Genomic DNA, 25,489 nt, shown 5'->3' with positions numbered 1-25,489 from the left:
GGGAGAAAATCCCCTCTTTCCTGCAGCAGCAGCAGCAGCAGCAGCAGGGCCATTTGCTTTGATGTTAAGAAGATATCAACAGCCCTCCTGGATTGGGCCCAAGGAGGCCCATCCAGTCCAGCCTCCTGCTTCGCACAGTGGCCCACCAGATGCCCCTGCTGGGGAGCCCATGGGGGGCAAGAGGTGTGTGCCTGCCCTCTCCCCTGCTGCAACTGGGATTGAGAGGCATCCTGCCTCTGAGGCTGGAGGTGGCCTCAATTACAGGTCTGTCAGACGAGCAGCCATGGATAGAGAGACCTCTCCTCCGTGTTCTGTGACTTGCACCCTTCGCTGATTCCCCTGTTTATAGTGGGGACTCCACATAACAACAGACTGAAAGAGTCAGCTTTCCCTCCAGACCACTCATTCTGCGGTGGACCCATGTTTTGAAGGTGTCTAAGGGGACAAGGCGGCTGCCTGTGGTTGAGCTGAGGCTGCCAGTCAATGAATGCAGCTGGCCTCTTGCGGGTTAATGGTCAAGCCCCCCCGCCCCTGCCGGGCATGCTGGCTGCCTTCTGTTCTATGACGGATTGGATCTTCTGTGCTGGAATTCAGCACCTGCAGCTCACCTGAACTCCACAGGCACTTCTCCCGTGCCTGCATACTTACGTACCCACTGACAGACTCCCATTACTCTGAGCTGAACCTTGGCCTCAAGGTCAGGAATGATATTTCTGCCTCCCTCCCTGCTGCCCCCAAACAACACACTCTCTGGCTAAACTGTCAAAGAGAGGAATTGGTTCTGCTTGTGGCCGTGTGTCCAGCCCTGAGCAATATCAGACGGAAGGTGCTAAGAAAGGAATGCTAGTGGTGTCCAGGTCTGGAGCATGCCCCTTGGGTCTGGTGCCCCTTTCTGGGACAGGCCGGACATGACAAGCCATTCCTCCTTCCGTTTCCTCGAAATCTCCCAACGGGAGCTGAGTGGCATGTGGAAGGCTAGGAGTAGCTGAGCAGGGCACGATCCACTGAGGAGAGGCTCGGGCTCCACTCTAAAAATGTCCAGGGGGAGGCCGAGGCAGGCGGATGTCCTACCTTGATGTATCTGTTCAGTCCTCTCAGCTACCCCGGAGGCATTCCTTGGAAACGGAGGACTTGACAGACAGCCACGTCCGAGACATCAGCGTGAACACGCTCTTCCTCCTCAGCACGACCGTGGACAGGATGGATGACGTGAGTCCCCAGCAGGCCGTTGCTCATGCCGCTTGGCTCGCGGGAGGAGGCTGCCTTGCATTGTGCAGCTCCGAAGAGCCGATGGCCATGTCTGAAGCTGTCCTCTCTGTCTCTGTCTGGCCCTCTCCACCCCCAGCACAGTACCCCTCCAGTGACTGTTGCTGGTGTCCGTCTTATGTTTCTTTTTAGATTGTGAGCCCTTTGCGGACAGGGAGCCATTCTCTGTGTAAACCGCTTTGGACACTTTTGTTGAAAAGCGGTATATAGTCGCTCTCTCTCTCTCTCTCTCTCTCTCTCTCTCTCTCTCTCTCTCTCTCTCTCTCTCTCTCTCTCTCTCTCTGTGATGTGTGTACATTGGGGAGTCCTGGCCAATCCCGGCTCTTGACTGCGTGGCCAGCTCTCCTAATCAAAAACTTGGGAAGTGAATAGGAATCTGTAGCTGATACTTCTTGGCTCCTCAAGGCAGCAGCTGGAGAATTCTCAAGCGGTGGAGGCTTCAGGGAAATCTCTGCTGCCTCCTGTTTCCAGGAGCCAAGGCAGTGGAGCGCTTGTGGGTGCTCTCGCCCCATTCTTTGAAAGCCTGGCAAATTGAGCCTTGCAAACTTGCACGGCTGAGATGACTTTGGCAAATGCCACATGAAGGGCAGGGGGTTGTCAGGGTGTTCAAGGCAGGGGGAAGAGCCCTGGATTTGCAGGCAGATGCGGGAGGGTCTCCCTCTGTAGCAGCCTCCCTTGAACCCACCCGAGCGGTTCTTTCTGGCCAGCATGCCGTTGGCCTTCTTGGCCGCCGAGGGCAGGGGCTGCCGTTGCCCTGCCTTGCAGAGATCTGTGCTGAGCCCACCGGGGCTGCTGTCTCCACAGGTTCTTTGGCCTTTCCTCCTGGAGTTTGTGATCCCCGTGCACTTGAGCAATGCCCTGGCCCCGCTCTGCAAGAGCCTCGTCTATCTGGCAGCTAAGAAGCAAGAGGAGGGCGAGGAGGACTTGCGGCTCCACTACGAGGCCAACGGTTGGTGTCCGGTGGTCGCTCTGGGAGGGGCGGTGCTTTTGCTTGCTGAGATGGGGAAGCTGAGACCTCCATGCCAACGGGGTCACTGCATCGGCATCCTGTTTGGGCGGCTTATGGGTTTTCCTCCTTCTCCTAGGGCCATGTGGGGTGGCGGCTGCTTCCCTCCCGTGGAGAGACAGTATTGCTCACCCCCACGGCTTTCTGAAGTGTCTAGCCCAAGCAGGCCACGTGGCCATATTTCCCCCTGCAAAGCGAGGAGCTGGAAGACTGAGTGGTGGGACTTAAGCTTTTGCAGAAAGACGTCAGAAAAGCCTGGCTGCTGGATCAGGCCCAAGGCCCACCTAGTCCAGCGTCCTGTTTCCGAGCAGGTGCCTCTAGGTAGCCCAGAAGCAGGCGATGAAGGCGTGCCCCCTCTCTCAGCATTGCTCCCCTGCAGCTGGTTTGGCTTTTGCTAACGGGCCATTGTGGCAAGTGGGATGCTGGCCTAGATGGGCCTTGGCCAGATCCGCCAGGGCTGCGCCGATGGCATCTTCTGCCTCTGGAAGAGGCTTGTCGCCCTTGTGGCTAGCTTATGCTGAGAGACCTCTCCTCCATGAACTTGCCTAATCCCCTTTTAAAGCCATCTCAGCCAGTGACCATCACCGCATCCTGTGGCAGAGAATTCCAGACTAAATATGCCCTGTCTGGAAAAATACTTACTTTGTCCATTCTAAATTTCCTGTCTGTCAGTTTCCTTGGCTGGCCCCTGGTTCTACTGGTGTGAGGGAGAAAAACTTCACTTTTTCTGTTCTGTTCATAATTGTGTATACCTTAATTCCATTCTTTCCAAACTTAACCCCCCACCCCTAAAGTGTTAGCTTTTTCTTATAGGGAAGGTGCTCCAGACTGTGATCATTTTTGTTACCTTCTCTTACACTTTTTCAAGCTCTACAATGTCCTGCTTTAGATGTGGTGACCAGGATTCTATGCAGTATTCCAGGTGTGGAATACTGAGTGTACTCAAAATGTGGCCGCACCATCATTTTCTATAAGGGCATGATAATATTAGCCGTTTTATTTTCAACCCCCTTCTTAATGATCCCTAGCATGGAACTGGCCTTTTTCGCAGCTGCCGCGCACTGAGTCGACACTTTCAATTGAGCTGTCCACCACGACCCCAAGATCCCTCTCCTGGTCAGTCACTGACAGCTCAGATCCCATCAGCGTATACGTGAAGTTGGGGAGTTTTTGTTTGCCCCTTGGTTGCCTATTTGGCAAGTTTTGGAGAGAGGCTTTTGGAACTCTTCACGATCCATTTTGGTTTTTACCACCCTGAATAGTTTGGTGTGGTCTGCTAGCTTGACGACTGTGCTGCTTACCCCTGACTCCAGTCCCAGAAGGGATCCTCAAGGGACCTCACTTCTGGCCTCTCTCCCTCGGGAACACAGTCCACCTAGTTCTCCCCTTTGCTTCCTGGTTAGCCCGTTCTCCTTCCTCAGGAGGCCCCCTCCTCTCACCCCTTGGCGATGATGACGGCTGCGTTCATCTTTGAGCTTTCTAGAGCCTTCCCTGTGTGTGGCCCTGCAGTGGTGAAGTCCCACCCCCAGCTGGCTTCCTCCCGCAAGTGTAGCCTGCTGAGGGACACCTTGTGCGGAGGCTGACGTCTGCCCTCCCTTCTTTGCAGGAAGCCTCCCGTCTGCTTATGCTCTCCTGGGAAGGCTGCTGGTAAGTCTGCTGAGACAAGCGGGAGCCAAGGCCGGAAGGGGCTGGCCGGGCAGTCCTGCCTGTCCAGCCATGCCGTCGGGCTCAGAAACTTGGCGGGGCGGAGCTGAGCAAGGGGCGTTGCTGCTGCTGCTGCTGCTGCCGCCGCCACCTCCAGGATCCAGAGAAGGAGCCTCCCCTTGCTGGTTCTGGCTGGCCCTTGGAGCTGAGTTACTCAGGGGTTGGAAGGAGAGGAGGCTGCTCCCAGAATGGAATCGGGCCCATGCTGCCCAGGAGCGAGTGTGTGGCGTGCCTGTGTACACATGCACATGCAGGTGTTCACTTCCACACTTGCTTGTTCTGGGGATGTAGGGCTGCATTCAAGCAGTGACCCCACTCCAGAGGCTCCCCTTTCCAGGGGCCAGCTGCTCTGAGGCGGGCTGCCTGCAGCTCTGCTGGGGATGGGGTTTGGTGGGCAGGACACCCCCCCTGGGTCTCCCCCCACCCCCCTCTGGGTCTCAGAAGGCCCCATTCCTCACAACTGGAGTGTGTGCGTTGGGGCCCACCCCTACGGCAGCGGCTGGCAACCAGGCCACGCGCCTGGCCCCGGAGTGCCTCTCGGGAAGGTCCGCCTTGCCTTGTGACGGGTCTGCTCTGCCCTCTCTGCCTCCCTCGCCCAGGTTGCCACTTCCCAGCCTTACAGGGGGGGAGGCCAAGGGGCCGCCGCTCTGCGTCTCCTTGGCGTCTTGCACCTCAGCATCCACAAGACCCTCGAGCCCCTGTGGAGCAAGAAGATTCCAGCCTTGGTGGAGCATCTGGAAGGTAATGGGCTGTGGACGCTCCTCGAGAGCCCCGTGTGCCTCAGCGCAGGGGGCTTGGCCTCCGTTGGAGAGTGGCTGTCCTGAGCCCTTTCTCGCCGGGGGGGGGTCCTCCTGCCCCAGATCTGCAGAGCCTCTGGGCTGATCCCTGAGGGCCTGTGCGGCTGGAGCGGCCTGGGCCCAAGGCAGCCCCCTGGCCCCTCTCCAGGCTCCCCGCAGGCTCTTGCCAGCCTGCCTGCCTTGGAGATGCTGCCGCCAGGGGTTGAACTTGACTTGGCCTGGCAGCACTAAGGGACCCTTGCATCCTAGAGCTGGGAACCTTCAGGTAGCTCTTGTGGCTCCAGTTCCCCATCTTGGCCCACCAGGGGACTCTGAGGGGCCCACAAGCAGACTGCCTCTGAGCCTGGAGGTTCCGCTTGAGCTCGGGTGGTTGCCGTAGACCTGGCCCCTCCATGCCGTGACGGAGGCCCCATCTCTCAGGCGACAGCCTCTGCAAGCAGTTCCCACACAGCTGCTTTGCTGCCCCAAGGACGGTGGCGGGGTGGGGGGTCAGTGCGTGATGCCAACATGCCTTACCCCAGCTGTCGGGTTTTGATGGCAGCAGCGGCGACAGCATGCCTGAGGCGAAGAGCCCCCCCCCCCCGGAAAGGCCCACCTGCTGTCCCTGCCAGCCTCTTTCTTTGGGCCACTCTGAGCCCTCAGGAAAGGTCTCTCCCTCCAAGCTCCCTTGTGATGCTGTGAATCTGGATGGCGAAGCCTCCATTGGTTTTTTCTCTCTCAACACAAGAGCCCCCCATGCTTCAGCTCCTGGGCAGCACTCAGGGCCTGTGGCTCCTAGAGCGTGTCGGCAGACCCTGCGGGGCCGGCCTGCGACTCGAGTGGCTCTTGAGCCCCCCGCCCCGGGCTCCCTCACCAGACTCTCCTTTGTAGCCCCCCTCCAACTCCTGCCCGCCTCCTCTTCTGTTCCAGCAAACACCCAGGCGACCCTGTCCCAGGCGGCGTGGGAGGACCAGCTGCTCAAGGTAAGAGGACACCTGTCCTGAGCTGAAAAGGCTCTCTGTGTGTGCCGGGGCGGAGTCCTGGTGCTTTGTTGGGACAGAAGCATCCAGCGTGTGTGTGTGTGTGTGGGGGGGGTGCCCTGAGGAGAGAAAGGCATGTGCTTGCTGGGGGCATAATGCCCCGATGGTGCCTTCCCGCGGAGGGCAGCTTGGGAGAGGGGCATCTCCTTGGGCTGGCCTGCTTGGCCCAGCCCTCCCGCGCGCCCCCAGCTCCTCCCTCTCCCCGTGTACTTCAGTTGTCTCCTGGGGGCTCCTGACTGCAGCAGCAGGGAGCCTGAAGGTGGGAGGCAGGTCTTGGTGGTGGTGCCTTCCCATTCTTCCTCTGGGCCCCTGGGAGCTCAGCGATGGTGGCCTGCACCTCTTCCAGTGCTAATCCTCGCTGGGCATGTGAATGTTGTTGAGGCTCGAGTGGAGGAGCGCCCCCTTCCAAGGGAGGCCAAGACCTTTGGCCACTGTGACTAGCTCTTGGCCAAGACTGCCTGTCTGGGGCACGTTTTTTATTCATTTCTATCTATGTAAACTGCTCCGGGATCTTCTCTTGAAAAGCGGTATATAGATACTGGTTGTGTTTGCATCCGTCTGTTTGGCTCCTTCCGCTGGTAAAGCCAATGCTTCTGCCCACAGTTCCTTCAAGAGACCCTGATGACGATTTCAGATGCAACTTGGACGTGTCAGCTGACTCTAGAAATGTGCAGGCAGCTCAGCAGCTACAACGGGTCCTCCTCAGAGAAGGTCTGCCTCCAGCAGCCATGGTGTGGGGAGGAGGGCAGGGCAGGGGGTCTCAAGGATGCTGAGCCTGCCGGGAGCGGGTGGGGGGAGGCGGCATTGAGGGACTCCTGCCTCTTGGCCTCCAGCCTGTTGGGAAGGAGGCTGGGCCTGCCTGAGTGAGTGGTGGGCTGATCCATGTTATGAGGCTGGGTGAGGTGGGGCCTCGGGCTGGCTGAGCTCTCCTTCACCATCGCTACTTGGGACTGCCCCGTCAAGTCCTTCCAGGCGGTGTGGGGTGGGGAGGGTGCTGTGTGGGCCTGTGCTCTGTATGGCTCCTGGCACACCCCAACTGGCTTCTGGTCCTCCTCTTCCTCCTCTTCCTTCTCCTCCAGAACTTCCTCTACAAAAGCATCGGCACCAGCTTGGCGGCTTGTGCCAACAAGGATCTTGTTCGGAAGCAGCTTCAGGACCTCTTGGAAACGGCCAGATACCATGAGGAGGCAGAGAGGGAGGTCAGGAGTGCTGGGTGCGGGGGACGGGGGAGGACTCCGGAAAGTGCCCCTGGAGGCCGCGGTGGATCCTGTGCAGCTTCTGGGCTTGTGCTGAGCTGCTCATCGGCCTGACTGGAGAGAAGCGCCAGGGAAAGGAGTGGGCTCCCCAGGCAGGCAGGCAGGCATGCTGGTGGTGGGAGGCGGCCAGGTGGGGGATTCCAGGCTGCAGGGCCAGCAGGGTGGGTGTGTGGCCGGCCAGCTTGGCACCGAGGGATGGGCGTGGCCCACAGCCAGCCCGAGTGGAGAAGGGGGCGGGCTCCATCGTGTCCCAGCTTCCAAGGACGGGCTCCATCAGGGAGCAGCCCAGAGGTGGCTCTGCAGTGGCCCTGGGCCCGGACTAGCAGTTTCCTTCTCAGGGCCTGCTTCCTGCTGTGCTTCTGCTTTCACACAGACGGCCCGGAGCATGTCTGGTGGCCGAGGGTCTGACTTGCCCCTCCTGCTGGGATGCTGGCTGGCGTGCCATTCCTTGGAGCAGGAGTGCGACTGGGCAGCCCGTGAGCAGAGTGGGGCCCGTCCAGCAATGGCACTAGGCAGGACCTGACCCAAGGCCCTTGCAAGGGGTGTGTGTGTGTGTGTGCGCGCACACACACCTCCCCACACCAGTCCAAGCAGCCTGTGGAGTGGCCCTACCTGTCTGCGCTTTGGAGGGCAGCGGCTACCAATCCTTGATGCTGTGGGAACAAGTTGCTGGCCTGACCCACGCTGAACCAGCAGGCTCTGGTTTGTTATGGCCATGGGGCTGATGAAAGAGCCAATCTGCCCCTTTCCCTTCAGGGTCTTGCCTCCTGTTTGGGGCTGTGTGCCGTCAACTACCTGGATGAGACCCTGGCCAAGCTGGAGGAGTTTGTGAAGTCGGATGTCTTCAGGAAGTCTGCAGGGCTCTTCAGCATCTTCAAGGTGAGAGCCTCCCCGGAGCCTCCCCGCTGCCTGGGCAACCGCTCGGGTCCCCGCCTGGCCTGGCAGCCCAGGTCCCTTTCTCGGGCATGTGCCGGGGGGGGTGTGGGTGGGTGGGGGGCTGGGGGGGCAGGGCAGTCAGCCTGGTCTCTGAAGCTGCCACAATGGGCCCAGCCCTCCTCCTGGCTGTCACCTCTCCTGGTCTCCTCCACCTGCAGGATCGCAGCGACCATGAGGTGGAGAAGGTCAAGAGCGCCCTCATCTTGTGCTACGGCTACGTGGCCAGGCATGCTCCCCAAGAGCTGGTGCTGGCCCGGGTGGACGCCGACATTCTCCGCAACATCTTCCTGTACTTCAACACCAAGGTGAGCCTGGCTGCGGCTGCAGGGGAGGGGCCGGGGGGGGGGGCCCTGCTGTCCTGTCCTCTGGAATCCTTGTTAATATGTGTGTCCTTCTATTTTGTTCAGGTTCTGGGAATAAAGGTAGAAACCAAGGTACAGTGTCAGGCCCTCCACTTGCACTCCTCTGTCTCCTTGGTCTGCCTCTCTCTCTCTCTCCTCACTCGAGCGGGGGGCGGGGGCGGGGGGCAGCCCTAGCCAGTGTGAGGGAAAGAAGCGGAAACCTGCCAGGCTTTGGGGTTGGGGAGGCAACGCCCCCCCCCCCCCCGAGCTGGCAGCACTTGCCCTTCCCAAGAGGCATGTGGATGCAGCAAGCGGTGGAGCCCGGCATGGTCGGCTCCTGTGACCAGCCGGCCTCTGGGCTCCCAGAATCCGGCTCTGGCCAGTCTGGGCAAGAGAGTCTTCCATGCGGCCTTGTCTGTGTGCCTTCGCGTGCCGGTGGTGGGTGGTGAGGGTGCCCCCAGGGTCTGGGAAATGGGGCCCCACCCCGTGCCACAAAGCCAGGGCAGACGCCGGGCCACGGGGAGGTCTCTTCTGCTGGCCACCGGTTCCCTCCCCAGGTGGAGAGCAGCTGCCCTGTGTGTGCTGCTGCTGCTGCTGCAGGGAGCCAGGAGGCTGCAAAGGGACGGCGGGGAGGGGTTCCTCCCTGGCAGGGCGCAGGCTCAGCCCCTGGCGGTGGCGGCGGCAGCAGCAGCAGCAGCCTCCCAGCTGGCTGGGCCGAGGGAGGCCCTTCCCTGCCCTTCTTGGTCCGAGTGGGCCGTGCTGGGGCCTTCCCTTTGTCCAGGGGGGGCTGGGTGGGGCCAGTGGCTGCCGCAAGGGAGGGGCAGGCGTCTGTGCATCCCGGGGGGGCCCCCTCCCTGCCCCCTTGGCTTCCCCAAAGGGGAGCCAGAGCCGCTTGTGGGACGAGGAAGTCCCCATGCGGACGACTCCTGCCTCTCTGCTGGCCTGGGGCAGAAGCCCCGCCTCCCTCCCTCCCTCCCTCCCACAGGGACTGCAGGCCCGTCCTCTTCCCCAGCTGTTTCCCCCGTGGCTGGAGCCAGTGGGGCCAACCCCTGCCCCGGGAAAGGGAGGCTTCCTTCCGGTCCCACTAATGGCGTGTGCATGCGCACTCTCTCTCTCTCTCTCTCTCTCCTGCTCTGTTGGCACTAACCTCTGTGGGGGCAGGATGTCTCCTGGGGGCATCAGCTGAGCAGCTGGGGGGCTGGCTTGGTGAGCAAAGGGGGCACCTCTTTCCTCTCTGGCTGGCCTTAAAGGAGGTGGTGGTGGGGGGCTCTTTGTGAAGGGAAATCAGGGTGTGTGTGGGGGGGCCCACCTGTGTGAGGCAAGCCTTGGCACGACCTCCGGCCACTCCAGCCTGCGAGGGCCTTCCTGGCACAGGGGCGGAGGCTGGCTTGCTTTGGCCACAGGAGGGAGTTCTGGAAGTGGCGCTGCTTGGTAGAGCGTGGCTCGCCTCTGCCCACTGCCGCCTCCGCCCGCCCTCCCTCCGGCAGAGCCAGGGGCTGCAGGGGTATTTCCTGCTGGGCACAGAGAGTTGTGTCCTCCGTTGGTCCCTCTGTCTCCTGCCGTGGCCCGTCCTGGGGAGCCATGGGTTGGGCCTGCTCACCTGTGGGCAGGTGGCGCTGGAGGGCCTGGCCCCTGCTCTCTCCCGGCTGCCGCGTGGTGCTCCAGGGAGGCGCCCCCCCCCCCGGCTCACTGGGCTGGCAGGTGTGCCCTCCGCTCCCCGGCCCTCACCTGGCCCCTTTGCCCTCAGGACCTCACGCTGAAGCTGTGTCTGGTCCGGAGCATCTGCATGATCTGCCAGGCCGTCTCTCACAGTGCCCAGGCCGGGGACTTCAGCTTCTCACGCAAGGCTGAGCTGGTTTCCCAGATGCTGGTAAGGGCCGGGCGGCAGCCGTGTGCTGGGCTCACGGAGGAAGCAGCAGCAGCCGCTGCCTCGCCTCTTTGTCCAGCCTCCCTTTTCCTGAGCCCAAGGGAGCGGGGGGGGGGGGGTTGGCATGCCAGGGCTCCTGGCGTGTGGGAGGTTTAAGGGAGTACTCTGAGCCCGTGCAGAGTGCATTCTCCTCCGCACTGGGTCCCTAGGCTTTCCTTTTTCTTTCTTTTTTAGGGGAAATGCTTTATTCCTTTTTTTAATATTAAATTTTTATTAATTTTAACAATAATCATTCACAACACATTAAACAAATATGGACTTCCCGCTCACACCTCCTCGTGAATCACCAACTATAGAATTAACCCTTGCTATAATAATAATTCAAAACATAGATCTTAAACCTTACAAACTCGATTTTGATCTACCCAACCTGCTAATATTACTAAATTTCAAACCCTGTTGTAAAATCAATATTAGGAAAATAGTTCTTTAAATATAATAAGAATGGTTTCCAATCTTCTTTAAAGCATTCCAAATTTTGGTCTCTTATCAGTACTGTAGTTTTTGCCATCTCCGCATATTCCAAAGTTTTTATCAGCCAATCTTCTTTTGAGGGCAGTTCATTGCTCTTCCATTTCTACACATATATTATTCTGGCCGCCGTGGTAGTGTACATGAAGAATATTAAGTTGGTTGTAGAAAACACTCCTTGCGTTATTCCCAGCAGGAAGGATTCTGGCTTCTTAGGAAATGTCATTTTGAAAATTTTCTTTAACTCATTATATATCATGTCCCAAAAGGCCTCAGCCTTCCTACAAGTCCACCACATATGAAAAAAGGTTCCTTCAGAGTGTCCACATTTCCAACATTTGTTTGAAACATTTTCATACATTAATGCCAGTTGTTTTGGTGTCGGGTCCCTAGGCTTTCCTGAGCAGCCTCCCCCATCTAGAGGCAAGGCTAGGGGGTGGGGTGGGGGGTGGGGGCTCTGAACAGACCGTGTGACTCCATTGGGGGGAACACTCCGCCCATCGCCGCTTGGGAGAAGGTTTTTTCTCGGCCTCTCTCTTGCCAGCCCTCAGAAGGGGTCTGGGGACTGCCGAGACCGACCTCTCCAGCGCATCGCTTTAGCCAAGTCCTTCCTGAAGCCTGTCGTGTGGGGGGGTGCCTGGGGTGAGCAGCAAGAGGGCCAGCTCCCCGCTTGCTCACGTGGCCTCCCTCTGCCTCTCCCCCTCCCCCTTCCCTCTGCAGGATTTCATCAAGGCAGAGCCTCTGGACTCCTTGCGCACTCCCGTCCGCCAGAGAGTCATGGCTGCCTGCATGTACCTGGTGTATCCTTTCTCTTCCTTCCCTTGCTCTGGTGGCGCTCGGGGGAGAGCATCCCTCTTGGTGCCGGTGTGCACAGCCAAGGCTCGTTTGGGGTCACGCGAGCCCTGCTGCGGGGTCTGTCCCCGGGGTCCGTCCGTCCAGCCAGCCCCCTCTTCCCCCCACCCAAGCCGGGCAAGCCAGGCGGCAGCCCTCCCCAGCATCTGGGGCGCAGGGGGGCACTGCCAGTGCTGCCTCTCACAGGGATTCCCAGATGTGGTTGACTACAACTCTCAGCATGCCCAGCTGCTGCAATGGCTTTTGCTTGGGGATGATGGGAGTTGTGGTCAACGGCCTTGGGGAAGAGAGAATCCTGGGCGCTACTCCTGGACATGGAGGTTCCCTTTAGCGAGAGGGGCTGGTTGCTGGGGGGCTCGGCCTGGAATGCCTCCCGCCTCCTCCACCAGGGATGTGAGCCCTTTTGAAAGGGCCTCTCAGCCAGTGGCCACCTAGTCGCCGCCGCTGCCGCCTCTGGTGCCACTGGCCTCCGGACCGCTCAGAACCTGGCCGCTGGCTGCTCCTTGACGTGTGCCCCCCCTTCAGCCTCCTGGAGCCGCCCCTGAGTGAGGCGGGCCGGGCGGAGCTGGTCAAGACCTGCCTGCACAGCGTGCTGGGCCTCCCCTCGCCGGAAGGCCCCGGGCTGGAGGCCGGGCAGAAAGAGGTAGGCCCCCGCCCCCCGCCCCCCCTTGGCAGCTGCGCCCACGGGCACCCACGAGGGGTGTGTGTGTGTGTGGCTGGCCCCCTTGCGCTCGGAAGGGCTGCTCCTTCTCTGCAGCTGAAGCCGGAGGAGGAAGCGTCCTCTTCTGGCCGCCGACTGTGGCCCTCCTGGTGCCAGCGGTCTGCTGCAGGACCTCTAGAGCAGCCATGCAGAAGGGGCCGTGTGTGGAGGTTGCCTGCCTGGAAGTGCCCCCCAGCGGTCTCTGTCAGGGCCGGGGCCTGCCCGGGGCCCGCTTCCCTTGGGGAGCAGCTGCCAGGCCTTGCCCCATGGCCCCCCCCCCCCGCAGGCCTCTTGCCTCAACAAGCCCTCGGCTTCCCTCCTCAGCCCCTCTGGCAGGACACCCTGGATGCCCTCAAGGACCTGCTGAAGAGCCTCCTCCAGAGGCGCATGACCCCCCCGGGGCTGCAGGCCCTGTTTGAGGTAGGAGAGAGAGCTCCAGCTTCCTGTGGGGAGGGGCTGGCCCGGGGGGGAGAGCGGGGGGGGCTCCCCTTGCCGTCCTTGCCCACAGAGGGGTGGGGGCCGCTCCCCAGCAGAAGGCCGAGAGGTCCCTCCTTTCCTCCCTCCCCGCCCGCCCGCCCGCCCGGTGTGGTGCTGCTTGAGGGGGGCACCCGTCTCCCCGCCTTGCTCTCGCAGTGCCTCAGCCCCCAAGGGGGAGCCTGCTGGCTCTTGGGGCGTCTCCTTCCCCCACGCGGAACCAGCAGGCTCTGGCTTGCCCAATCACTCGAAGCCTTCCCAGCCGCCACCGCCGCCGAGGGGCATCCTTGGGTCTCCTCGCGAGCAGGAGCGTGGCTGCTTCCCTTGCCTCCAGCGGCCTGCCTGGCTGCCGCTCCCCACCAAGCTCCCCGGGTTCGGCCTGCGCTCACTCTCCCCCTCCTCCATGCAGCACCTGGGCCCCTGGATCCGGTCCACCAAGGAGCACGAGCGGGAGCGAGCCCTGGAGGTCAGTGCCGCCGTGCTGGCCTTCTATCAGGAGAAGCTGAATGTCAGCGTGAGTCTGCCTTGCCGTGGGCCGCTTTAAAGAAGGGGGGTGTGTGTGAATTGGCTGGGGGGCTGCCTCTGCGCTTTCTGCCGGAGGCTGTCCGGTGTCTGTTCCTCCCTGCACGCCAGGATCGTGTGCGGGGGCCAGAATCGGGCTGCCTGGGGGTTGCCGTTGCCAGCGCCCCGCTCCAGCCGTCTGGCGAGGCTGAGCAGAGCTGCCCTGGCCCCCCGGGGGGCTCCCCTCCCCACTCTGACGACCCCTGGAGCGTGCGTGCTTGTCTGATGGCGGCCACAGCTCCGGCTGGGGGTGTGTGTGTGTGTCGGGGTGGGGTGGGGGCGGAAGCAGAACACAGCCCCCCCCGGCCCACAGGTGCCTCTCTCTGTGTCGCCTCCGCACAGGCCGTGGTCCCCTTCTCCACCCTGGGGCTGCTGATGGCGCTCTTCTGCCCCCGCTGCACCGACTCCCTGGCCTGGGTCCGCCAGCACGCGGTCGACTGCGTCTACTCCCTGCTCTACATCCAGCTGTGCTACGAAGGTGACGCGGGGGGCCCTCCCCCCCCCGGGGCTCATCCTGCCCTTCTCCTAAGGGTCTGTGTGGCCAGAAAAGAGGCCGGGCGAGGGGGGCAGCGGGGGTGGAGGCCGGGCCTCTGCTTGTCCCCCCCCCGTGAGTAAGCTACGTGCCCTGCTCCAGTGCGCTGCCTCCTGCAGGGAGGGAGAGGCTGGGCCGCAACCTGGTTTCGGCTGCCCCCTGCCATTGGCTGCCTGCCTGCCGGCCATGCTGCCCCCCACCCCTTCCCACATCCTGAAGCACAGTGCAGAAGCACAGCCCTGCCGGATCAGGCCCTTCAAGGAGGCCCACCTCGCCCAGCATCCTGTCCCCCACCCTGGCCCACCAGATGCCGCTGCCGGAAGCCACAGGCAGGAGTTGGGGGGGGGGGGGCCCTGCTGCCTCTCCTGCTGCCGGGACTCCCCTGCCACTGGTTGGGATGCAGGATGGCCCTTCCTCCTCTGGACAGCAGAGGGCAGCGTGTCCTGCACTTGGAGCCGGCCACCTTCTGCCGACAGCCCCAGGGGGGTCCTGGGTGGGAATGGAGTCTAGGGGGGTGTGTGTGCTGGGGGGGGTGGTTGTTAGCTGGCCGGCCTGGGCGCCTCTGGCCGGGGATTTCTGGCGCGGCTGCCCCTTGCTGGCAGAAGACTGCTTGCTCCACCTGGGGCGCTGGGCCGTGGCCAGGCTACGGGAGGGCTAGGTGGCTCTCCTCCTCCTCCTCCTCCTCCTCACGGCTACGGTGTCCGTCCTCCGGGGCAGGCTTTTCTCGGGATCACAGAGATGAGTCGGTGGAGAAGTTGAAAGCCCTGAAGCTGGCCCTGCGGGATCCCAGCGTGGACACTCTCTTCCAGGCCTGCTGCAACATTGCCAAGGTTGGGCGAAGGGAGGCGGTAGTTGCTCTGTGTGTGTGTGTGTGGCGGGGGGGGGGCCTGGGCCGTGGCCTCCTGGGGGTGGGCATCCCTGCCGTTGGGACTGGCTGAAGAGGGAGGGAGGGGGCTGGCGCCACCAGCCTTGTCTCACTGCAGGACCCGAGGGCGGCCAGTTTCCTCCAGCACCGTACAGGCCATCCTGGAGGGAAGCCAGCTGGCTTTGGGCAGCAGCCAGGTCCCGGAGGCTGTTCCCCAGTGGCCAAGGGCGGCCTCCCTGAGGGGCCACTTGGGTCCAGGCTGCTTGTTCCCCCTGCTGCTGCTGCTGCTGCCTGCCTGGGGCTGCACTCGCAGAGCCACTCTCAAGCCACTGCCACCTGCTACGGCTCCTCCTCCTCCTCCTCCCTGAGGCCAACGCTGTTGCAGTCCGTGGGGAGGGCTCCCTTGTGGGGCCAGGATGCCTCCTGGGTTGGGCCTGTGGAGCTCCTCCCTGCTGGCCGGCCCGCCCTGTGGCCTCCGTGCGGCATCCTGGGTGGGAGCTGGAGATCTGGCTGGCTGGGGGGGTGGCTGGGCCGGCCTGGGCTTGCTCGTCCTCCTGGCTCCTGTGCCTCAGCCGCCCTCTGGCTGGGAAGCGGCCTGGCAGCCCCTGGGCCTGCAGGGGCCCTGGGAGCCGCTGCTGCTGCTGCTGCTGCTGACCTTTGCCCTCGCCGCCTCTCGCCCCGCCAGGTCATTGCCAAGCGCCTGCCCCCTGACCAGCTGCTGAGCCTCCTCCTCGCCATGCTGGAGGGGCTGGCCGATCCCGACAGCAACTGTTCGCGAGCAGCTGCCGTGATGATCAACTCCCTCCTGAAGGAGCGAGGGGGCGTCCTGCTGGAGAAGGTGGGGGGCTGCTTTCTGCCTCTGGGGGGGCAGCAAAAGACCCGGCCCTGCCCTGACCCACCCTGGAAAAAGGGGGCTGGGGGGGCTTGTTCTCTTGGGCCAAAGGGCGGCAGCTGCTGCTGCTTCTCGGGAAAACGCCTTCCCAGCCAGCAGGTGGCACTTTGCGGCTTGCTCCGTGTGTCCTGCTGGGCTGTCCTGTCCTGGCGCGGGGAGGGGGGGGTGACCTGTCTCCTGGAGTCCCCTGCTCGGAGCCCCCTGCTCGGCAGCGGAGGAGCTGGCTTTGATGGGGTGTGTGTGTGTGGGGGGGGATCAGCGAGGCCCCCTTTGGGCTCCTTCCAGCCCAGCACCTCAGGTGTGGCTTAGTGTGGTCCCAGAAGGGGCGGTGGCAAGAATGCCCTGGGGCAGGTCTGCCCGAAGAGTCGGCCGCTGGGCCCTTCCTCTTGCTGCGCTGCCGGCGGCCTTGCCGTGGCCCGCCCTGAGCGCCTCCCGCCGGCCCTTGCCCCGCCCTCTCCCGCAGGTGCCTGAGATCCTGGTGGCAGTGCATGCCCAGCTGCAGGAGGGGGCCGAGGGGCACGTCCAGAGGGCTGCCCAGCAGACGGTCTACATCCTGGCCTCGCAGCACAAGGCAGCCGTCGTCTCCAGCCTCCTGAGCCACCCGCTGCCCTCGGACAGGTGCGTGTGCCTGTGGGGCAGGGGGAGGGGGAGGGGCCCCGAGTGCCTGTGGGGCAGGAGTGTGTGTGGGGAGGGGCCGGGGGTAGCGCCCTCAGGGGCCCAGCTGGGCCTGTGCTGCTGGCCTGCTTCTTCCCGGGCCAGCCTGCTCCAGAGGCAGCCGCCGGGCCCTCCCGGCATGCCAGACCAGCAGCAGCAGGAGGGCGCTCTGGGGTGCTGCATGTCTCTTGTCCTCCCCGGCAGCTCCACGGGCACCATGTGGCAGGCGCTGGCCCGGGAGCCCATCTTGGCTGGGCAGGTCTTGGAGCTGCTGCTGGAGAAGGTGAACCGGGACGTCCCCTACAAGGAGAACAAGTCCTTCCTGCGGGGGAGCAGCACGGAGCGCGTGGCCACTTTCCTGCCCCTCTCGGTGAGTGTCCCCCTCCCCCTGGGTGCCGCCTGCCCCCCCCCTCCCCGCACCTGGGCTGCTCTCATTTCCTCCGCTCAGCTGGCCATGCCAGGCCTGAGCTGGGGAAGGAAGGGAGGCCTCGCCGCCTAATGCCTCCTAGCGCTAATCTGCCGGCTCATAAAAAGCCTCTCAGGTGTTCGTCCTCCAGGGGCCTGGCTTCACATGTGATCCCCCAGAAAATCAGCGCTGCTTGGCAGCTCTCTGAGCAGGAAAGCAGCTGTGAAAATTTCCTCCTCCCCTGAACCAGACACAGATGGCAGCGAATCCATCATGCGGGAAGGCCCCCCCCCCCCCCCCGCCGGCATGGTCTTGGCCCTGTAACTCCAGCTGCTTCAAAGGGCCGCAGCTGGGAGAGGCCAGCCCACCGCATCCGTGGGGCTGTTCCTGTGCTGCTCCCTGGGAAACCGGAGCCCCCGGCCCAGCAGCCCCCCCCAGCCCCTCTTTCCCTTTGGGCCCGGGAGGGGGCTGGCCCTGGGGAGGCTGTGTGGAGCCCCCAGGGTTGAGCCGGCACTCTCTGCTGCTCTGCCAAGTGCTCTTTTGCGGGTGGGGGGCTGCACAGGCCCCCCGGGAGCCCAGCTTCCAGAGAGTGTGCCTTGCTTCTGTGGGGATGGTTCCGGCTCCCTTTCGAAATGAGCTGGCCGCGCTTGCACCTTCCAGGCGAGGGTCTGCTGTCCCGTCCGTGGCCCTGGTGCCCCGTCCCTGCCTCCTCTGGGTGGGAAGGGCAGAGAGCAGCCCCCGGGCGGCTTGGGCGGCATTGCGTGGAGCAGACGGGCCTCTCCTGGTCTGCTACGGCTGGTGCAGGAGGGCCAGGGCCAGGGTGGGGGCCGGGGCTCGCTGCTCCCTCCTCCTCTTGGCGAGGCTGGGCTCCCTGGACTGGGTGGGGTCTAGTCAGGGCAATTGAAGGGGGAAGGGAGCGGGGAGCAGAGAACCCCCCCCTTCTTCCTGAGCCCAGTCAGAGGGCACTGGCCCTCGCTCTGCGCCAGGAGTGGGCTGCGTTCTCACCGGCATCTTTGGGGTGGGGCTGCTTTTTTCTCCGGAGCGCTCCTGGCCCGGCTTCCAGGCCCGGCAGTCCTGCAGATCAGGGCAGGAGTTGCAGGCTTGGTCCTGGCTGCCTCTGGAAGGCACTGAGTGGTGGCGCTCTTGGTCTCCTGGCCCTGCCTTGTGCCCCGCCTGCCCCCCCCCCCCCCCCGCCGCCATTCTTGGTGGCCTTTGGCTTTCCTCCAGGTCCAGCCCTGAGGGAGGCTCCATTGTTCTGCCTTTGTGCCTGTTGCGCCTTGAGCACTGGGGGGGGCCTTCTTGGCCCACAGCTGGCTGTCCTGTGCTGCGGCATCCCGGTGCAGACCACAAGGGAGAGGGTCTCTGGGGAGAGCCCTGCCCAGAGGGGCCCACCTGGGCCAGTGGGTTGTGTGGATGAACAGGGAGGGGGGGAGCTGCAGGCTCCCAGGGGCGGCTGAGCTGGCCGCCCTCTGGCTTCTTGAGAGAGGTCCCTGTGCCCACCTTGATCCACCAGGGAGGCTCCCTCCTCCTCCTCCTCCTCCTCCTCCTCCCGCAGGCCACATGTGCTTTGCATGAGATCATGTCTGTCCCGGAGTCTGGGCCGGCCGTCGTGGGCCTCTACGCGCAGCTGTTTGTGGCTCTCCTGCTCCGGGTCAGCTGCACGGTGGGTGTCCAGCTCCCCAAGAACATGCAGTCCAAGGAGAGGAAGAGTGTCGGCCGTGGGCAGCCCCCCCGGACCCTCGACCCCTGCAGGTACTGCTGAGCAAAATGGCCGGGCCACAGGCAGGAGGCTGGCGGGCGAGGGGGGTGGAGTGTGTGAGTGTGTGTGAGTGTGTGTGTGTGTGAGAGCACAGCCTCCCTCCCAGCCATGTGGAACTGATTTTGTGTTTTCATAAACACAATTGCGACGGCTCTGTGTGTAATATGATGGTTGGCTAATACTCCACGGCCCATAACGTATTAGGTATGAAGGCAGGCCTGACCTCCGCGGGGGGATTAGGCCCCTGTTTTCCACACGCTTGTCTCCCCCTAAATCAGGAAATATTAAATCGCTCTTCCTGCTGCAGCCTGGCTTGTGGTTTGCATTTGCATTCCTCGCTTGGCGCGGAGGTGCCCGTGCTCGCTGGCTGGCTGGCTGGCCGCTGCCGGGTTGGGTTACGGCTGCCTCTTCGATGGCTGGGCTCGGCTGGAAGGGGGGGCGGTGGCTGCCGCACTGCCTGATGGTGGGGAAGGATGCGCCTCTTCCTGAACCGAAAGGGGCCTGGGAGTTGGGCGGGGTGTGCGCTCGCCTGCCTCCTACCAAGGGGGCTGGGAGACGGGCTTCCCCCCGCCCCCCTCCAGTCCTGTGTGCAGATGGGGAGGTGCTGGGGGCACATGCTGGGCTGCTGGCACTTGCTGTGGTGGGCCAGCTCCGCTAGATTCCTGCAGCAGCAGGATTGGGCTGCCTCCCGACCGGGGGAGAGAGACGGAGCAGCACCTGGGCTTGAGGCCCGCAGATCTGGGATCGGATATTCTGCCGGAATGTGTGTTGTGGGGGCCGGGTGCCGCGCCAGCCCTTGAAGGCAGCGTGCGACAGGCGGGAGGAGCCTGCAGCGGTGGGGAAGGCGTGGCGGGGGCAGTGCTTGCGCGCCTGAGCAGTCTGTGTTGTCCTCCTGGCCCGTGGGTGGGGGCTTTGGGGCAAGGAGGCCGGCCCCACCCCACCGTGCCTTGTCTGGGCGACTGGCTTATGGGGTTGGTGCCAAGCCACCCCCTCCACCTGCACAAGAGCCCTGGGGGGGAGTGTTGCTGTGGGTCCTTCCAAGGCCATGGGGGTTCCATGGCCAGGGCTCCTGGAGACCCACTTGAGGGTGAGCTCATGTGGGGGGGCGCACAGACCACCCTATCCAAAGGCTCTGGGCGGTGCCCCGCAAGTTTAAAATGACCTAAAACAAACACCATTTAAAACCCACGACAACTTTCAAAAACAACTTACAAACCTCGGAAGGCCAGGCCAAACAAGTGAGTCTTTAGGGCTCTTAAAGGCCGACCGTCAGCCTAAACGGCAGATATCTGCTGGGAGCGCATTCCACAGACCAGGAGCAAGTACAGAGAAGGCCCGGTTGCGAGTTGCCACCAGACATACGGGTGGTAACTGGAGCTCTCCAGATGACCTCCATGTACGATGGGGAAGGTGCTCTCTAAAGTAACTCAGGCCTAAGCCGTTCAGGGCTTTAAAGGTAATAACCAGCACTTTATATTTTGCCCGGAAACATATCGGCAGCCAGTGCAGCTATTTGAGAACAGGCATAATATGGTCTCCCTGGGTTACCCCAGAGACCAGTCTGCCTGCCACATCTTGAACTAACTGAAGTTTCCAAACTATGTAGAGGGCCAGCCCCACATAGAGCTCATTGCAGGAGTCAAGCTGAGGGGTTACCAGCTGATGCACCACTTTTTTGAGGTCGTCCTCTTCAAGGAATGGGTGCAGCTGTCAAATCAGTCAAAGCTGATAGCACTCCCGGCCATAGCCTCCACCTGAGATACCATGGTGAGGCCTGCATCCAAGAGCACTCCCAAACTGTGTGTACCTCTTCTTTCTGTGGGAGTGTAACCCCATCCAGGACAGAAAGCTCTAACTCATCCCTCAGATTCCAATCCCCCACAATGAGCCCCTCCGTTGGATTCAGCTTCCATTTGTTGTCCCTCATCCAGCCGATTTCTGCCCGTAGGCAGCCATTTAGAGAGTGAATGCCATTTTCTGATGATGATGATGATGATGATGATAAGAAGAAGTAGATTTGGGTATCATCAGCATACTGATAACACCCAGCACCAAATCTCCTGATGATCTCACCCAGCAGTTTCATGTAGATGTTAAAAAGCATTGGTGACAGAATGGAGCCCTGAGGGACTCCATATTATAGCTCCACCACCTGGAATCTGCCTGAGAGAGAGGAGCGGAACCACTGCAAAGCAGTGCCTTGCATCGCAGCAGGACAAAGTCTCTGGGGGCGGGTTTGAAATGGAAGGAGCCTGAACCAAACTCCTCACAACCTGGGACAGCTCTGCTGAATGCGAACCTGCAGAAGCAATGCGTGCAGACCAGAATTGGTTTTTTGCCGCACACACCGCCTCTGCATGAACCTTCAACTGGGCTCTATGCTGCGTCCTGTCAATTTCAAGCCGTGTTCCCCTCCACTTGCGCTCCAGTCGCCTACCTTGCTGCTTCAGACCCTGTAACTCCTCTGTATACATCACGGGGCCACTTTTAAAGCAGATCAGAAGGGGCGCTTAGAAGCGACCTCTTCTCGTGTCTACTGCGCTGGTGAGTTCCCTACTCCAAGTTCCCACTAGGGCATCAGCAGAATCACTGGCAGGACCAACATCAAAACCCTCCAAGGCTTTTTGGAATCCTACTGGGTCCAGCAGCCACCTTGGGCAGACCATCTTAATCTGTCCACCACCCCTGCAGGGCTGGGTTGTGGCTGTGAAACCAAGCTTAACCAGGTCGTGGTCCGTCCATGACAATGGGGAAGCCACAGATCCCCCACCCACGGAACACCCCCCTGATCCGAACAAAAGGCCAAATCCAGTGTGTGGCCGGCAACATGAGTCGTTTCAGAATCTAGTTGGGATAGGCCCAGAGTTGTCATGGCCACTATGAACTCCTGAGCCGCACCAGACAAGTCAGCCTCACCATGGATCTTGAAGCCCCCCAGCACTAAGAGTCTGGGTGACTCCACCACCACCAACTCTGTGACCAGCTCCGTCAGCTGGGCCCCCACTGGACCACTCGCCTCCCGCAACCAGGTCTCAGTTATACAAGCCAGGTTGGCTCACTAAGCCACGGAAGATGTCAGTCTTATTCTGAATGGACCTGGCATTGCAGAGGAGCATGGCCAGGCTCTGTGGGTCGCTGGAACTGCTCCCCGAGGCCTGAGAGCTGACAGGGCAGCCGGAAGTGCAAACAGTGGCCAGATTACTGGTTTCCCTGCCCCTGTAGTGGGCAGATTCTCTGCCAGCACCAATTCTTCTATCCGCCCCCCCCCGCAGCACCACAGTAATTAATAGCTGCCCCAGAGCAGCTGGACGCACCTCCTCACCCAGAGAGCCTTCCTGCCCGTGGGGAAGGGGGGAGTGTTCCCTCACGTGTGCCTCTTGTGGCATGAAGTGGCCCGGTCCACAGCCAAGTGGGCCCCTGCTGGGCTGCCTCTGGCTTCCTGAGCAGGTGGCAAGATCTGCAGGGAGGCACACAAGTGTCCAGGGCCTGGGGGCGCCGGAAGCTGGGTGGCCAGTCAGGTGGAGAGGAGAGCCTGGCGCTCTGCTGGACTTGCCCCTGCCGCCTGCCGCCGTGTTGGGAAGGAAGGGGCAGCCGCTTCCCACGCAAGAGGAGGAGACCGCCCTTGGGCCCGCGCCCAGCAGCAGGCGCTCTTGCCAGGCCCCCCCTGCACGCCTCTGCTGCTGGTTGGAGGAGAGTCCCGGGCTAGAGGGACTGCGGGTCCCACTGCCACCAGAGAGAGAGGGCAGCTCCCCAGCACCTGCCCACAGGGCCTGTTCTGTCGAGATGCCCAGCGGGCGCCGCCGCCTCCTCCTCCTCCTCTTTGTGGGGAGGTGGCTGGGCCAGACCCCTAGACAAGTGGGGCGAGGCTTCCTGGGGAGCAGGGCAGGCAGAGAAGGGAGTGTCTGCCTCTCAGGTCTGCAGGGCTGTGGCAGGAGGGCAGAGAGCCCTGCCTGGACGCTCCCAGGCCCAAGGGGCCAGCCCCCCACCTTGCTGTGCATGTTGGCCAGCCAGATGCTTCTGGGCAGCCCATAAGCAAGGCAGGAAGGGGGGGCGTCCCCCCCTCTCCCCTTCCCCCCCTCTCCATCCCAGTGCCGTGGTGCCTGCCTGCAAACCCCTCCGTTGCCCCTAGAACCTGACCGTGTGTGTGGCAGCCAGCACTGCTGGGGGGGGGAGGAGAAGCACTGGGCCCCCAATGACCTCCTCCTGGTGGCCGTTGAAGCCTCCCCTTCTATGGCGGGGGGCGGGGGGGCAGCAATCGCCTCGCCTCCCTCCTTGTCTCCTTGGCCCGCTGCCTCTGCTGGTCTTGGGCCTCAGGAAGGCCCCGCTTGTTAACTGCAGGGGCACGAGTGGGGTTCGGGGGGGGGAGAGCGAGAGCGCGGAGATGGGAAATTCCAGGCGGCTCCCAGGAGCGGCTTCCACAATTGCAGCAATTTCCTGCCTGGATTCCATCATCCTCTGATGCCAAAGTGCCCTGGCGAAGCCCGTGAATGGGACGGCAGGGCTGGAAGGGGAACTTGGCCGAGCTGGGCTTGTGTCGGAGGGGCCGGGAACGCCTCTGGGAGGTGGCAGGAAAGCCGAGCGGGGCCCCTTTGGGGGAGCAAGGTGGGTTCCTGGGGTGGGCGGTGCGGAGGAGGGCAGTCTGGGGCAGGGGTGCAGGCCCCGAATGACGCCAGGGGCCGCTCGTCTCTGCCCATTCCGCTCTCTTGGCCCTTCCTGCCTGCCTTCCTTCCGGGCCCTGAAGAGGCAGGGGCCCAAGAGAGCTGGGCTGCAGTGGCTGCTCCCTGGGCTTGCCTCTTTGGGGCATTCCTGCCTGGTCCAGGGCTCCTCACTCCTCCACCAAGCCAGCTGCCAAGCACCTGTGGCGGAAAAGGGTTCTTTGGACCACGAGGCGGGATGGGCTCCCCCGGGCTTCTCAAGCTGGTCTGGCTCTCTGGGCCATTTGCTGGATGCTGCAAGTGGGCATTTGTGCCCCAAACTCTGTTGCAGGAGAGGACAAACGACCCTTGGGAATAGGTGTGAACAGAGGCTGTGTGGTGAAGGGGGTCTTGGCTCCTCTGTGTCGGGGTGGGAGGTGGCCCCTGGGCCCCTGGGCCCCTGGGCTGCCTCTTCTCTCTGGCCTGGGCCACTCTCCCGCAGCTGCCCTCCTCCACCCACCCGTGAGGAGCAGCCCTTCCTTGCTGCACTGGCCCGGCTGTCGGGGAGCCCCCTTCCTCTTCCTCTTCCTGGAGGGAATCACTCCCTCCCCCACCCAGCAGTTGAAGTGGCTTTGGAGCTTGGGTTTTCTGAAGCAAGCAAGTTAGAATAAGCCTCGCTTGGTGGATTCGGACGTCACAATCAAGCTCTGCCTTTCCTAACCTGGAAAAGAAGCAGCTCTAGGAACGTAGGGAGCTGCTTAATGCCGAGTCAGGCTGCTGGTCCTTGGAGCTCTGTCTCAGCGACACGGGCGAGCAGCAGCCCTCCAGGGTTCCAGGCAGGAGGCTCTCCCAGCCCTACCCGGAGAGATTGGCACGGAGTGATCCTGGCCCCCGGATGCTCTTCTTCTGGGCTATCGCCCCATCCCCAAATTGGGATATCACCGTGTGCACACGTAGTCTCCCATCCAAATGCAAACCAAGGTGGACCTTGGTTAGCAAAGGGGACCATGCATGCTCATTACCACAGGACCCTCTCTTTATAATTATAATTATTTATTATTTCTGCTTCCTCTTATCATCCCACCCATCCAGTAGAATATAACTCAGGGCGTCTCACAACAGTCAAAAGTAATTTAAAATTTAAAAACAAAACAAATTAAAATTAAAAACCCACCGGTCTCTAATAAAACAGATTAAAAGGGCTCTCTCTGAAGGTCTTAAGATCTTTTAAAAAATAAAATCAAATCATAATCCTAAGCATGGCAAAGCTCTTCTGGGAGAACATTCCAGAGCTGAGGGGCCACAACGGAAAAGGCCCTGCCTCTTGTCCCCACCAACCGAATCTCAGTCAAGGGTGGGGCCACAAGCTGGGCTTGAGATGACGAGCGGAGGGCCCTGGCAGATTCCATATGGGCGGATGCCATCCAACAGAGCCCCCGTTCTCAACCTGGTCTTCCACTTGCACAGGGGATGGGAGTGGGTGCCCTGTGTGTGTGTGTGTGTGTGTGTGTCTGAGTGACCTCTGGAGGTGGCTGGCTGGCTTCTCTCTCCCATGAGCCAGCAAACTCCTGGGCTGCCTCACCAACCCCATCCCGGTGCTGGCCAGCTTGGGAGCAGCCCCCGCCTGCGGACTTTGCAGAGCCTTGAGGGGCCTGCCGGGGTCTGGGCACTTGCTGGAGAGGGAGAGGCCAGGGTCCCAAGCCATGTCCGGGGGCTGTGTGAGTGTGGGCCTGCCTCCCCCTCCCTGGAGGTCCTGGCATCCCTGTGCTGGGGGGAAAGGAGGGGCAGAGCCGGCTGGGAGCCTGGCAGCACCCCCTGCCCGCACGGCCCGTGTGCTGCGGAGGCTTCCTCTGCCGGCCCGAGCCGGATCCCTTCCTCCTCCTCCTCCTCCTCCTCCTCCTCCCTTGGATCTGGTGTGACAGGATAATGGATGTTTCCCAGATGTAGCGCTCGGCTTGCCGTGCAATAATCCCCCCCATAAAATATTAATGCAGAAGAAACCTTCCCGCGAGCAGCTCTGGACTCCTTGGCTTTCCAGCCGCAGGTCTTGAATGGCTCCAGCCGTGGCTGTCAGGGTGTGAATGGAAGTGGCAGTGAGTTAGGGTGGCTCTTCCTCCAGTTTGGCCCTGGCTGAGCTCCCGCCGTCCAGCAGGCACTGCTGACCTTGACTCAGCCATGGGCTCTCTCTCTCCCCCCCCACCAGCTCTGCAGTGGAGACGCTGAAGGCCATGCTGACCCAGGGGGGCAGCCAAGAGGTGACCCGAGCGCTGGCCGAGGCAGGCGGCTGGGACCTGCTGAGAAGCACCGAGAAGCACCCCGAGGGGGTGGCCCTCCTGGCCAGGTAAGGAGGAGGCCGAGCGGCAGGCCCGGCCTCCCCTGCCCCCGGGGGGACCATCCCGCAGGGCCTCTGCTCTGGGCCCAGGGCAGTCCTGGGACT

At 62.2% G+C, this 25,489-nt stretch overlaps 1 protein-coding gene across 9 annotated transcripts in view; it reads left to right on the top strand.

The window, feature by feature from the left end:
• Positions 1 to 25,489, top strand: part of MROH1 (maestro heat like repeat family member 1) — a 72,851-nt gene that overhangs the window by 38,581 nt on the left and 8,781 nt on the right. For 6 of the 9 annotated variants that reach the window (XM_053244934.1, XM_053244933.1, XM_053244931.1 and 3 more), the window contains 22 exons: positions 1,090 to 1,209; positions 2,071 to 2,215; positions 3,879 to 3,919; positions 4,576 to 4,717; positions 5,683 to 5,735; positions 6,396 to 6,503; positions 6,872 to 6,991; positions 7,805 to 7,927; positions 8,143 to 8,289; positions 8,392 to 8,418; positions 10,073 to 10,195; positions 11,444 to 11,523; positions 12,101 to 12,218; positions 12,600 to 12,695; positions 13,159 to 13,263; positions 13,653 to 13,788; positions 14,560 to 14,672; positions 15,393 to 15,545; positions 16,063 to 16,217; positions 16,458 to 16,623; positions 18,215 to 18,411; positions 25,256 to 25,393. In XM_053244934.1, the coding sequence (XP_053100909.1) occupies positions 1,090 to 1,209; positions 2,071 to 2,215; positions 3,879 to 3,919; positions 4,576 to 4,717; positions 5,683 to 5,735; positions 6,396 to 6,503; positions 6,872 to 6,991; positions 7,805 to 7,927; positions 8,143 to 8,289; positions 8,392 to 8,418; positions 10,073 to 10,195; positions 11,444 to 11,523; positions 12,101 to 12,218; positions 12,600 to 12,695; positions 13,159 to 13,263; positions 13,653 to 13,788; positions 14,560 to 14,672; positions 15,393 to 15,545; positions 16,063 to 16,217; positions 16,458 to 16,623; positions 18,215 to 18,411; positions 25,256 to 25,393 (2,606 nt within the window). The remainder of the gene's footprint in view (positions 1 to 1,089; positions 1,210 to 2,070; positions 2,216 to 3,878; positions 3,920 to 4,575; positions 4,718 to 5,682; positions 5,736 to 6,395; positions 6,504 to 6,871; positions 6,992 to 7,804; positions 7,928 to 8,142; positions 8,290 to 8,391; positions 8,419 to 10,072; positions 10,196 to 11,443; positions 11,524 to 12,100; positions 12,219 to 12,599; positions 12,696 to 13,158; positions 13,264 to 13,652; positions 13,789 to 14,559; positions 14,673 to 15,392; positions 15,546 to 16,062; positions 16,218 to 16,457; positions 16,624 to 18,214; positions 18,412 to 25,255; positions 25,394 to 25,489) is intronic. The other 3 variants (XM_053244937.1, XM_053244935.1, XM_053244936.1) reach the window with 2 other exon arrangements.

This window comes from Hemicordylus capensis, chromosome 4 (assembly GCF_027244095.1).
Source record: "Hemicordylus capensis ecotype Gifberg chromosome 4, rHemCap1.1.pri, whole genome shotgun sequence".
In the NCBI taxonomy this organism is placed as follows: domain Eukaryota; kingdom Metazoa; phylum Chordata; class Lepidosauria; order Squamata; family Cordylidae; genus Hemicordylus; species Hemicordylus capensis.
Note: the sequence above shows the minus strand (reverse complement) of the source record. Positions and strands in the feature narration are given on the sequence as shown.